The sequence below is a fragment of the Sinocyclocheilus anshuiensis genome, unplaced genomic scaffold, assembly GCF_001515605.1.
Source record: "Sinocyclocheilus anshuiensis isolate Anshui unplaced genomic scaffold, SAMN03320099.WGS_v1.1 scaffold3139, whole genome shotgun sequence".
Taxonomy (NCBI): domain Eukaryota; kingdom Metazoa; phylum Chordata; class Actinopteri; order Cypriniformes; family Cyprinidae; genus Sinocyclocheilus; species Sinocyclocheilus anshuiensis.
The window spans coordinates 144,671-158,498 of NW_015542755.1; the positions used below are offsets into that span (position 1 = coordinate 144,671).

The following is a 13,828-nucleotide window of genomic DNA, read 5'->3' on the forward strand; positions in this document are numbered from 1 at the left end:
ATTCTGTCACCGATGGAGTTTTGGTTCCTTGCCGCTGTCACCTTTTGCTTAGTTGGGGTCACTTAATATCCAGCGATATCGTCGACTTGATTGCACAGATACTATTTAAACTGAACTGAGCTGGATGATGACATCACTGAATTCAATGATGAACTGCCTTTAACTGAAAATTGAGTGTTTACTATTGTCATTTTGCATTATTGACACACTATTTTCCTATTTAATACTGTAAAGTTGCTTTGACAAAATCTGTATTGTTAAAAGCGCTATATAAACAAAGGTGACTTGACTTGACTGACTTGACTTGACTGCTGAGGGCTGTGTCCCCCTCAGGGTCTGTGAGAATGTTTATCTATCTCCAGCCAGGTGTGATCCTGGGTCTTGAGAACCTAAAAAACCAAAAGGTCTTTTATGTTTTTACAACTGATTTGAAGATTTCTTTGTTTCTGGTCTGGGTATATAAGCCATTATGTCATTTGACCCCACACAGCATATGTGAATCTCTGGAGCTTTGCACTAGAATTCACATACTGTTGTGTGTTTCTCTACTGTCAGGTATGCATCTCTTAGATTCAATCTTTGAGCAATCAATGTTATGAATTTATCTGAATTGGAACTGAATTGAACTCTGAATTGGCTTCTAATTGTTTCATTATGTAATTGGAGTGATTTTACCTGACTAATAATAAATTCTTATATTTCACTTATTCTGATCTCTTCTGAAATCATTATTTTAGTAGATTATAGCGTAGTCTGGTCTTTCCGCAAATCTGCGTCCAGGACAGATCATATTGAAGTACCAATGTGTGAAGCAGGGGGCTCGTCATTAGGGATCTTCTGATTTCTGACTGTCACTGGTTTAACAAGTTACAGTTTTTGTGATTATGAAAAATTACACTTTTTGTTATGTGCTAGCAGGGTGCAGCCTACTTAAAGGTATTTAATCACCCTGTATCCTCTGAGTAAGTACAGAACTGGCGAGTTTGTGTCCGTGATTTCACTGTTGACCAAGTGAGTCTCTAAGTGATACCAGGTCCTTGATGAATGAATAATTGAAAGTATGTGATTTCCAGAATAATCAAATATCTAAATTAATACATAATTGACATTTGTCGACTAAATTTAATGATCACTTGAAATTGGAGTCAGATTGAACACGGAGCTAGACTAAAATTGAAACTAAATTCTGATAAATAAAGTGAACTTTGCAGAAGCGCAAGTAAAAGACCGAACACGCATTAGACCTTTAACCAGGCCGCTGGACTTCACTTTTCGGCCGGAGGTTGGATGCTTACAATGTTGGCAATTGACAGTTCATATGTTTTTCATTATAAACAACATACTCTCTGAAAGGCCTGTTTATTGTCTAAAGACAAACATGGATTACTTACAAAGGCCAATTTAAAACATTATTTCTAATAATATGGCATGTATTAATTGATATTTGTGTGTTTTCGGAAGGAGGAAGATGTTTGGTGTTGATCACAGGAGGGCCATTGAGGGACTAGTCACCCCCGATAATTATGGCCAAACTGTCCCCCCCAATATTTGATATTCTTATTGCTGCTCTGCTGTACTTTTTACGCACCTCTCTGTTTGTCATTAGGATGACAAAACGTTATATTGTTAGACTGGTCTGCCTCAGTGGTCTAACAGTGCTCATCAATGTCAAAATATTTGAGGTGGCCAATCAAATCAAAGAAGGCGCAATTTTACTTTAACCTAATTCTAGCGTGACACTTCATTTTTAATGGTCAAAGACTGCGAGGTAAGATACCAGTTGCTAAACATTTAATATTTGACAGCTGTTTCACTATAAAAATGTTAAATGACGGTCAGTTTTATTCAGTGATGCAAATCTTGATTTTTTTTGTCAAATCACAACGACTATATAGACTATATATGGGTCATTCCACGAAATCTGTGCCTTTTTCACTTGGTAAAATTAAAACAAAATAAGTTTAATCAACATTTTTTAAATATCCTTGAAATGAAGACACCTTATAATGACAAGAACTTGTATTGTTCCATCTCAGGCTATGTACTTTATTATTTTATGACTATTTTTCTACCTCATTTTTTGGTATTTTTGTCAACCCTGTTACCGACACAAGCGTTACTAGACACTATAGTTTAATTAGAACTATGTGATAGTTTTAGTCCCTCTTTCACTGGTTTCAATTTTTTTATTTTTTACAAATATTTTTATATTTGTCATTCAGATGACCAAGAACATCCTAATTTTGGAGGGTGATCACATGTTACAAGAGAGGATTGGCGTCATAGTCACAGGACTGACCAAAGTAACAGGGATGAGAGGACACACATTCTTCAGCACACTGCACATATTTGTTTACATAATGCTGTACAGTTTTACAATTTTAAATGGCATTATATTGTTTTGCACTTACTTGGCATAGTTGTATGACAATAGTAAACAGTCAATTTTTCAGTTTAAGTCAGTTCATTGTTGATTTAGCACATTACATTTCTAGGAGATCTAATATTTTAAGGGTGCTGTAATTAGATAATGTGTCTATCTGTTTGTCTGTGTCCCCTCACAGAACTTAAAATATATTGATCTGTTTCAGTTATTAGGCAAAGAAGATGATCAGATCTTGGTCTTTCTGTGATCATCTGAAACCAGACCAAGATCTTGACATTCTTGAACATTGCAAGACTGGGGTGAAGGTCTGCAGTCACCTTGCTGCTCTTGTTTGTAGTTGAATTTACATGGATGCATTATTGACAATGAGTTATGGACAAAAAGAGTTTTATTGAGACTGATCATCCTATCTGGTCATTAACAAAAATAGTAAAAGTAGCAATACCAATAATACTAACTAAAATGCAACTCATGCTCATTTGCCACTGAATGATATAGGCAGTAGCTCAATAAAACTGCAAGGGTGAACTTTAAACATGTTTGCATTTTACACAGACAATCTTTAAAAACAGAGTGACACCTAATCTATGTCATCCCTGTTATCCACATGTCAAAACCTGTTACCCTGAAAAGTAACAGGTTGACAGTAACAGGTTTGAGTAGTTTGGTTTTGAATAGTCAAGTTCACAAAAGCACATATTGTACACTTTGAAAGGATTTTACTTTGATTATATTAAATGTAAGAAATAATAGTTTACATTTACATTTTAAAAATGGTAACAGGATTGACATTGCATGATGTCCCCCCTCAGTCAAGCCTCATAAATCATCAAAAAGAGAACATTATAGAGGAGGGAGAGAAACATGCTAATGTTTTAAGTGTTGGAATCCTGGTTGAGAGATGATGTAATCTCCTAGTAGTGATGTCACTTGAATGTACATTATTTTACAAGTTTTTTTTTTTTTTTGATGAGGGTAACAGGGCTGAATGTTGGACATTTAGGCTATCCATCTAATAGTAGCCTACCAAAATCTTATTAACAGTAGAAGTTAAATCTTCCTGTAGTCTTCAAATCTGGGTACTGTCTTACGTTTTAAAATCACAAAGGGAGTTTGGTCCCATCAGGCTAACGTGACAGTCACGACTCATGCAGCTGTAAGGTTTTCTTTCTCTTTTGTTTTTACTCGCGATCTTTACAACACGCATTACATTACGTATTTCATGGCACACTCGTTTTATGCGTATTTGGCGCACCTATTGTTGTGGGTGTATTATTGACATGTCAAAGTCTAGACCCTGAATATAAGACGACCGCGTTTTTTCAGATGTATTTCCAAGAAAAAAACATCGTCTTATATTCGGGTCAATACGGTAATTATCTCATTCACTTCAACACCACTTCAGTGTTACTTTTAACACTCTGTAGTCTGGACACATATAGACACCCAGCAGTGTTAATTTGACACCGGGGATTTTGCTGTGTAACATTAGGCTACGGCCTATTTAGGATAGCATTATGTAATTTTATTACAAAAACTGATTAGCTGTGTTCAGTGCACTGTAAGTCAGAAGTCAGAAAGAGCTTTAACATCCCTTTTACAGGGAATTTGTTTTAGTGTCACAAGCTTCCAGTACACAGAGACAACAACAACACACAGATAATAAAATTACACACACACATCTGTAAGAATAAATTGTATGTACAGTTGTGCTATAGATAAAATAGAATAGGAATAGAATAAAAAAAGTTGTAGGGATGTAGTAGGATGCAGGGTGATAAATAAGTGTAAGGTTATTGCACATACTTTTATTGCACAATAGGACAATATTGAACTGTTCTTGAGGTAGACTGACCGGGGAAAGAAACTGTTCTTGTGCCTGGCTGTCCTGGTGTTTGGTGCTCTGTAGCGCCGACCAGATGGCAAAAGTTCAAAAAGGAGATGGCTTGGATGTGAGGGATCCGTAAAATAAAATAAACAATAAAAGGGCTGCCAGTCACAAAGCAGAGACTATCTCACTGGAAAGTAGATGATATAGCCCTGGCTTATGCTGCGGTTTGCTTGCAATGCCCTATAGGTGTGAAGGCCCATTCTACCAGAGGAATGCCCTCTTCCTGGACGTGGTCCAGTGGGATCTCTATCGGGGAGAATTGTGTGGCCGCCGGCTGGTTGTTGCCATCTACCTTCGTTAGATTTTACAATTTGGGTGTCCCTGCCCTGCAGATGCGGATCTTTCCTGCTTGAACTACCAATTCCCCCTTTGGGTGGAAGGGCCATCTTAAGTATACCTCAGGTTATTACTCGGGTCTCTTCTGTGGCTTAGGCTTATGGGGCCCTCTAGTGAATGTCCTGATTTGGGCTTGTAGAGCAGGCTTAGTTCTGCTTCTGCTCATCGCACGGCACTGCTGGATGCGTTCCCCATAGCGTCAATAAAGCTGACACAATGGGATTTCCTGTTCAATAGGGAACACTCTGGTTACTAACGTAATCTTGGTTCCCTGAAATAAGGGAACGAACCTTGCATGACGTGCAGTGTCGTGCTATAAGCTGCATGTGAATTGTTGCCTGTCTCTACAGTCAAATGATTCTGACGAAATGAAGTTCCGGGCCGACTTATATAGCAGTCAGCTCCGCCCATTCTGTAGGGCTCAAGTGCCATTGGTTTGTGCAGCTACACAAACGTTAACAAATCAGACTTCAGTATAAACAGGAGTTTCCCCATAGCGTCAATAAAGCTGACACAACAGTAGTTCCTGTTCAATATGGAACATCTACTTCCTACTTCTTCCAGGACCAAAAACACACAAATATCAATTAATACCCATCCTGCTGGACTGGAGGAAATCTCTCCATAAAGCAACAAAGCAGATACACAATAAATTAAACCAAAAATGCTGTGATTATACTGTCAATTGACCATTTTATTAAAACAGAAAGCAATTAAAATCCGAAGCAGTTTCACAGACACTCAATATTAAGAGTAAAAGTGTGAATTGTTGCAGTCTGGGGCACATTAGACTTCTGTAGTTTACTGTGATTGTCACCTCTACACTTCAGACTGACAAATGAGAAACATGATAACAGCAGAATACGGTCATACTAACATAGAGCTGCTATAATGGAGCAAGACATTTACACATCAGAGGTTAAGTGAGCAGCATTACCCTTTTACATGAAAGCACTTTTAAAAGCATGTAAAAGCAAGACAAGGATGAATCCTATTTCTCGCAAATCCCGTTTTTCTTCTCAGAGCACGAGCGATCATTCCAGTTGTTCAGGATGAGATCTGAAGGCATCAGTTCAATACAGTCCTCATTTCTACCTTGATAGTTATTCGGCTCACCTCTGGCCCAAAACCTGAATAAAAATGTGCCAGATTTTTAATGATTCAGAACCCCTAAAGTTTGCTCAAAGCTTTCATCTATTTAGTAACTGAATGAGGATTGTCACAACCAAATCAGTAATCAACAACACTCGCAGCAGCACAATAGTTTCAAAAGTAAATGAAAATACTGCAGAAGCAGAAGTGAAAATGTAAGAGAGGAGGAGAATATTCTTTAAATAGAATGTATTTGTGAGAATTGCCTTTCATGGCCATACTGGTTGTGTTTGTGTAAGAGCTATGAATTCAACAAATCTTCTCGTTGATGGTCTTATTTTTCTAATAAGAATAAAAAACTAAAATAAATAAATTCACAGTGGTTTTCTGTGAGTGTTTTAGTACTTACCCTCTATTTAGTGGTGACTTATCCACCCATTTCATGATGCCCTCCTGCTTTCTGTCAGACAAACCAATCCACACATTCTCCTTGATGAATGAAGATATATGTCTCTGTGTGTAAATACAAACAGGAATGAGTGTGATTCCTTTCATTCAGTTATAGACACAAAAACTCACCTGCTTCTCTTCAGTGTTGATAATGATCAGATCAGCTCCATGATCCCTGCAGTACTGCCTGCTGTCAGACCAGCTCTTCAACTCACTGGACATGAATAAGCCATCTGGACCCACAGATATCCTGAGAGAAACACAAACTTTTAAAGCTGGAGTAGGCAGTTTCTGCACTACTAGTGTCACATAGTGGAAATACAAAAATAAAGCATTTTTCAAACAACCTTTGCAAACACCCCTTTCGTGCATCACACCTTCCCCAAATGTGAACAGGAGTCATCATTCGTCATGCGCACTCTGAATGGTCTGCAGTGTGTGTATATACAGTACACACACACACACACACACACACACACTCACTCACTCACTGTACATATGAACCACTTTCATTATTGACTGCTATCAGGCTGTGAAGAGACTCTCAACCAGTATAACAAACAATGTTTATGACAAACGTTGCCTACCCTAGCTTTGAAATTGTATATATAAAAGATTTTTAAAAAGGGAAATTTTTAATATTTCCACAAAAAATTATTTGTACTAACCTCGCTTAGAAGCGGTCTGAAAGTGCTGCAGTATGATGGTAGCAATCAGAAGTAGCACACAGTGGTAGCACACAGTGATCAGCACCAAAAATCGCCTTCCTCCTGTCAGACAGGAAGAATAGACACAAAATATTGATTAATAACTGCTGTACAGTGTTGGTGCCAATAGCCTCGCGGTTAGTGCGCCAACATATAGCGCAACTGCGCTCATGGCGACCCAAGTTTGAATCCCGGCTCATGGTCCTTTGCTGATCCCGCTCCCCTCTCTCTTCACCCAATGCTTTCCTGTCTACTCTACACTGTACTTTCCAAATAAAGGCATAAAAAGCCTATAAATAAATCTTTAAAAAAATAATAATTACCGTACAGTAAAATACGCACACAAGAAAATAGGCTGCGAAAGCAAATAATAACGTTGTTCTTAGAAAACGACCGACATTCATCTTGGCAGTGTGTTTGAGGTCCAGTTGTCTCCCAAAAATTTCTGTGTTCAGCATTTTCATAAGAGTACTCCAATTCCATTTTTGGTTCTTGTGTCTTGCAGTATGTCTTTACAGATGAGCTGTGGTCTTCCGAATGATGATTACTTTAATTCACTAGATTAGCCCTAAATTTACACAGAAGGAAGTGATTTCATTTGACACAGATCTTCAATATAAATATAGACTTTAAGTCTGACACTTGGACTTGTTTTGAAGCTGCATCACTAGCATCATGACTTTAGAGCTAAGAGCCCAACTAAGGTAAACAGTAATCACCATTATGGTGACTTCAAATAAAAAAAAAAAAAATTTAAACCCCTGTTAATTCTCAATAAGAACTTCTGTAGACCTCTAACAGAAATAAAGTCAATCTTGTTAGTAATAAGTGAAGCTGGTAAGGCTGTTTGTGGAGTTGTGTAATCCTCCTCTGCTGAGATCTTCTGAGATTTAATATCTTTTATCTTCAGTTGATTTCATCTTGAACTGTTGCTGCAGTCAGCTGGTGTTGTTGAGTTTCTGTTCGTCTCTTATTTTCTGTTCTTTTCTTTTCTTCAGTAATTCTGCTTGTTAATGGGCTTATTAAGGCTGAGATGACTCCATATTTAATATGCACAGATTTTGTGACTCAGATAATGTCCAGTGTGGTTTATTTATTTGCTCTTGGCTGACATGTGGCATTGCTATGGCCTGCTTTTGGCCCAGATCTGGCAAACAGGAGCAGTCCGCCCAAGTGCCATCATTCCACGCTACATGTGGGCCAGATCATCATTTCACATGTGCCAGATGTGGGCCGGATCTGGGCCAACATTATGTTGCTATCTGGGTTGCAAAAAAACCTCTTTGACCATTAAAAATGAAGTGTCACGCTGGAATTAGGTAAAATCCCGCCTTCTTCGATTTGATTGGCCACAATAAACAGAGAGGTGCTTAAAAACTCTCTGCAGACCCATATTTGTGTATTGTACATTCAACCACATGTTGTTTACTAAAAAAAGCCAAAAAGAACAATTTGAGACTTATGGACTCAAACACTGTTATAGACCTTATGCGTCAGAGAAACAAGTTCACAGCCATCTTTAGAATTTTTACTTTTAACTTCCGTTTTTTTGCGGTAGCTCTATCCAAGTATGCTGTTTTCCGTGAATGTGTGATACGTCCGGTTCATTAGCCACTGTAGGGAAATAATGAAGAATAACAAAGTGCAATAAGGTAAAACTGTTGGCACTACAACATAATTAAGATAATTATTATAATCAACAACACTCGCAGCAGCACAACAGTTTCAAGAGTAAACTTAAGAAAGCAGAAGTGAAAATTTAAGAGAGGAGGAGAATATTCTTTTATAGAATGTATTTGTGAGAAGTGTCTTTCGTGGTTGTGCTGGTTGTGTTTGTGTAAGAACGGTGTATTCAGCAAATCTTCTCGTTGATGGAATTATTTTAAAAATAAAAATAAAAAGACTAAAACAAATAAATCCACAGTGGTTTCTGTGAGTGTTTTAGCACTTACCCTTGAGTCATTGGTGAATTATCCACCCATTTCATGTTGCCCTCATTCTCTGTGTCAGACAAACCAAGGTCTCTCCTTGACCAATGAAGATATATGTCTCTGTGTGAATAAAAACAAGAATAGGTGTGATTCATTTCATTCATTAACTGACACTCACACAAACTCACCTGCTTCTCTTCAGTGTTGACAATGGTCAGATCAGCTCCATGATCCCTGCAGTACTGCCTGCTGTCAGACCAGCTCTTCAACTCACTGGACATGAATAAGCCATCTGGACCCCACAGATATCCTGAGAGAAACACAGACTTTTTAAAAAATACATACATACATAAAAAACCTCATAACCTCATAGCGCCCTCAGTGTGTGCTCATACTAATGTGAGGTCAAAGTGCACTCACTGCACAGAGACTAGGTACCCAGCATGCATTGCAGCATGAAGCTTTTGATTCTCACCATTGTTGAGATTCATACACTGATTCTTAATGTTTCTCTTAAATGTTTTTAAATGACATAGTTCAAAATGCGTCTGATTTGTCGTACTTTTGAAATTTTTCATAAATTAATACACTGTTGGATTTTGTACTGTATAATGAAAGTGCTATTATAATTAGAAACTTTAGATTAACAACGGTGGTATACTACTGTTTCAGTTATTCAATTAGTTCGGTTTTGTAATGGCAAAGTGATTATATTTCGTTTAGTTTTTCTATTACGTTAATTTAGAAAAACGTTTGGAGCATTTTTTGCTCGTTAAATGTACGTTTTTGTTTTTAAAGTAACGACCAAGCGGCCAGCGGCAGACAGTGAGTCTATGTTTGATCAATTTAGCCTTCTCAAATCATCACGACTTGACTAAAATAAAATCTATAGATATAAAACAGTTCAAGCATATAACAATGTTTAAACGTTAAACCTAGATAAATGCGCGCTATATCCAATAGTTTGCGGAGAGTGGAAGCTGAAGCGCGCTTTGCAGGACATGGAGGCGCCAGCGTGATCACTTGCATTTTTTCAAGTGGATACACCGTCATTTTTACTCATAAAGGTAAGAGTAATACATCATTCGTAACTGTAAATGGTCTACTTTTATTTGTGTGCACTCACAATATCAACAAAACTTTGTGCTTTCATAAAATAAAGAAAACAAACATGATGCGCTTTCTGCAGTCTCGTCTTGAACAGGTGCACTTCACAAAAATGAACCAAAACTCAGCGAATACATGCCTCACATACATGATAAATATATCTATAGAAAGCTTTAAATTACTACTTAACAAATAAATCAAATCAAAAACAAAAACTCTTTCATTATAATCATAATCCGTAAAGATGCGCTTCTCTCTGAAGGTGTGTCTGATGAGGAGATGGCGAGTCAGGATCGGCAACTCCATGCTTGCGACACTGACTCAGAAAACACTAGTTTAGTAGTAAATAATTAAAATATCTCCTTATTATTCCCTCCTGACACATTTATGGTAATTACTTTTGCGGCAAACTTAAGCCTATTGCCTGCATTTGAAAGCAGAACTGTTCAGCTGCGCTGACGGCACGCTCCATACATGCTGCTGCAGGATACTAAACACCATCGAGCCGCTCTTGACAAGTCGCGGTAGCACTGTCTAGTGTTGTTTCCACCAGCGTGGCAATTTTTTCATCACTAATTGATGGATGTCTAAAATAAAAAAATAAGGAGAAGCCTAAAACAGGCCTGAGGCCCGGCCCGCGTCTGAACTATGACGTGAAAATTGTCTTTTGGCTGTTTTTTTTTTTTTTACTCTTTGTACTGCAGTTATTGTTCATTCTAAATGTACCTGTAATGTGGAATATGTGTTACATAAATACATGAAATATAGAACATATAAAAAAGTGCTTGTGGCCCATCTGCCAGTGGATGCCCCCCCCACCCCCGCATAAAAGTGAAACTCTTCCTATGCTTAGTAGTGGTCTGAAAGTGCTGCAGTATGATGGCAGCAATCAGAAGACAAATGATCCCAAGACACACAGTGATCAGCACCAAATATCGCCCTTTCTCCTGTCAGACACAAATAAAACACAAAAATATTAAATACACTCCATATTATCAGAAAATTAGGTTTCAAGAATCAAGTATTGTTTTATAATGACGAACATCTGTAATAATGCAGTAAAATATGCTAACAAGATCATATCGTAAAAAGTAAAAAACAACAACAAAAAAACAGCTAATACATTTAATATAAAAGCAGAAATATTGACGTATTGACATCTTACATAAAAAACAACAACAACAACAACAACAAAAAAACCATTGTAATTGAATCTAACAGTTCTCATTTCCTGAAACCATCCTGACATCATCTCTGCTTCAAAGAACTTTCTTCTTACTGTGTTTGCAAGCTTTTCTTTCATCGTTGCGGAGTGTTTGAAGTCCAGTTGTATTCGTAACACTTCTGCATGTAGCATTATCACAAAAGTCCTCTATTGCATTTTTTTTTGTTCTTTTGTGTCTTCCAGTAGGCTACGTCTTCACAGATGAGCTGTGGTCCTTAGAATGATGACTACTTTTGTTTTAATGGTGCTAAACCAACGAGGGAAGTGATATCATTGGCAGATTTAGATTTAGCGACTTTTCAGACCCCCTTAGCGACTTTTTTCCAAAAAAGCAACTAGCGACAAATCTAGCGACTTTCTTGGACAAACCTTATTTAGTCTCTGAGACTCTCCGGTACTGCCGCACGAGCGCGAGGTCTTGCTTTCCCAGCGCACACACCTCTCTGTCTGCGTCTGCTCTGTTCAGTGAGCGCAGAGAGGAGCAGCACTTTCAGTTAAAAAAAGATATCCTGTTGCTTCTAACTCTATTTTACATGCAAGTATAGCAATGAATATGCTAATTAGCGTATGACGTCATCTAGCGACATTTGGCGACTTTTCAGGCGGGATTTAGCTACTTTCCATTGAAAGAAGTTGGCAACACTGATCATTGAACACTGGCATTCATGAAGAATATAGACTTCCAGTCTGAAACTCTTCAGACCAAACTATCCCAGATAGCAACATAATGTTGGCCCAGATCTGGCCCACATCTGGCACATGTGGAATGATGATCTGGCCCACATGTAGTGTGGAATGATGGCACTTGGGCAGACTGCTCCTGTTTGCCAGATCTGGGCCAAAAGCAGGCCATAGCAATGCCACATGTCAGCCAAGAGCAAAGAAATAAACCACACTGGACCTTATCTGAGCCACAAAATCTGTGTATATTTAATATGGAGTCATCTAAACCTTAATAAGCCCATTAACAAGCAGGATCACCGAAGAAAAGAAGAGAGCAGAAAATAAGAGCCGAACAGAAACTTAGCTGACTGCAGCCACAGCTTTAGATGAAATCAACTGAAGATAAGACATTAAATCTCTGAAGATCTCAGCAGAGGGGGATTACACAACTCCACAAACAGCATCACCAGCTTCACTTATTACTAACCAGACTGACTTTATTTCTGTTAGAGGTCTACAGAAGTTCTTATTGAGAATTAACAGGGTTTAAATCAAATTTTTGTTTAATTTGAAGTCACCATAATGGTGATTACTGTTTCCATTAGTTGACCTTTTAACTCTAAAGTCACAATACCACAGTGATGCAGCTTCAAAACAAGTCTGAGTAGAGTGTCAGGCTTAAAGTCTATATTTACATTGAAGGTCTGTGTCAGACAACTGAAGATAAATAAATACTGTGCAGCATAAATCATAGCTTTAAATAACAGTCTATATGAATGAATTAATTATATGAATGTATCATTGAAGGTTCTGACTGTCTTCAGAAAAGATTTGATGGCATTTTGTTTTTATCTTCACTCCATGTAATTCCTGCAATGGTAATTGCAATGCTGCTTTGTCCACAGAGATTATGGGAAACAGCTGTAATTCTGCTGTTCCAGAAGCGCCACCTGCTGTCAGAGAGTGGATTTACAGAAAGTTACATTTATATTAAGCCTGTTTGCAGTTGCTGTCTGGACAAACAAATGGACCCAATTTACATGCCCTGCTGTACATTTTGACCGGTTGATGAAAAACAAGCTTATGTGGATTTTATACAAATTAAAAAAAAATTAGATAAGGTATCTAGAATTATTCATGCTGCAGATAAAATAAATATAATTATTCATGAATCAACTGTCATTTTCTCTTAACCGCTTTCTTCATTTAAAGGCTGAAATGTGAGGTTTACCATTTTATGAAACTTTTTCAAAGCTTTATTTGAACATTTTGTACATGCTATTAGATAAACTGTTGTCGGTCATGTTGTCATTAAAAATCTGGACATCACTGGTAATGTTATTGTTTTAGTGTTTATGCAAACAAAAAGTCATTTTATTTTGCTGATTTTAAATACAAAACTTGTTGAAACAATTTGTGTCAGTACTTTTTGAACATTTCCAGCATATTTTAACAATACTGTGATGATACTGATAACTGTGATAATTTAGGTTACTATAATCATTATAATAAATTGTCATACCGCAACATTACATTTCTGTCCCTTCACTTCTGAAATGATGGCTATGCCTCTGCTGTCAATTGACCATTTTATTGAAACGGAAAGCAATTAAAATCAGAAGTGTTTCATAACAGCTAGAATAACGTCATATTAAAAGAGCTGCTTGTGATGGAGCTAAACATGAACACATCATAAACTGTCCACTGCATATTAATATACAGTGTGAGAATGATTTTTAGCGCCATCTAGTGCCATTGCCATTTTGACCCCCCTCTACAAAATAGTGGATTACTCAGTAAATATCCATCCATGACATTTCATATTTTGTAATATTATAGTAATAAATGCTCTTCATTGCCATCATTTGTAAGAAATTTCTCAGCAAAACTCTTCTCTTAAATTGAGAGAAATAAAAAATACAGTCTCAAACAGAAAATATATAGGATATGAATAGGCTATGTTGTGAGTTTTTTTAAAGCAATAGATAAATAAAAAAGTAAAATTGTACATTTCTCCTCCACTCGTGTTTTAAATTACAG

At 37.3% G+C, this 13,828-nt stretch overlaps 1 protein-coding gene and 1 long non-coding RNA gene across 3 annotated transcripts in view; both read right to left on the reverse strand.

Moving 5' to 3' along the window:
- Nucleotides 1-5,286: 5,286 nt before the first annotated feature.
- LOC107694611 (CD209 antigen-like protein E) lies at nt 5,287-6,854 on the reverse strand. Its single transcript, XM_016494304.1, has 4 exons — nt 6,824-6,854; nt 6,285-6,405; nt 6,115-6,218; nt 5,287-5,743 (listed from the first exon to the last, which is right to left on the reverse strand). The coding sequence occupies exons 2-4, from the start codon at nt 6,375-6,377 to the stop codon at nt 5,605-5,607; spliced, it is 336 nt and encodes a 111-aa protein (XP_016349790.1). The 5' UTR covers nt 6,378-6,405; nt 6,824-6,854; the 3' UTR covers nt 5,287-5,604.
- A 413-nt stretch (nt 6,855-7,267) lies between these two features.
- Nucleotides 7,268-13,828, reverse strand: part of LOC107694613 (uncharacterized) — a 13,622-nt gene continuing 7,061 nt past the window's right edge. The window contains exons 2-5 of one of the 2 annotated variants that reach the window (XR_001634899.1): nt 13,678-13,681; nt 8,815-9,103; nt 8,395-8,476; nt 7,268-7,392 (exon numbers count right to left, since the gene is read on the reverse strand). This is a non-coding gene — a long non-coding RNA (uncharacterized LOC107694613). Of the gene's footprint in view, nt 7,393-8,271; nt 8,477-8,814; nt 9,104-13,677; nt 13,682-13,828 lie in introns of those variants that run through there. The other variant, XR_001634898.1, reaches the window with a different exon arrangement.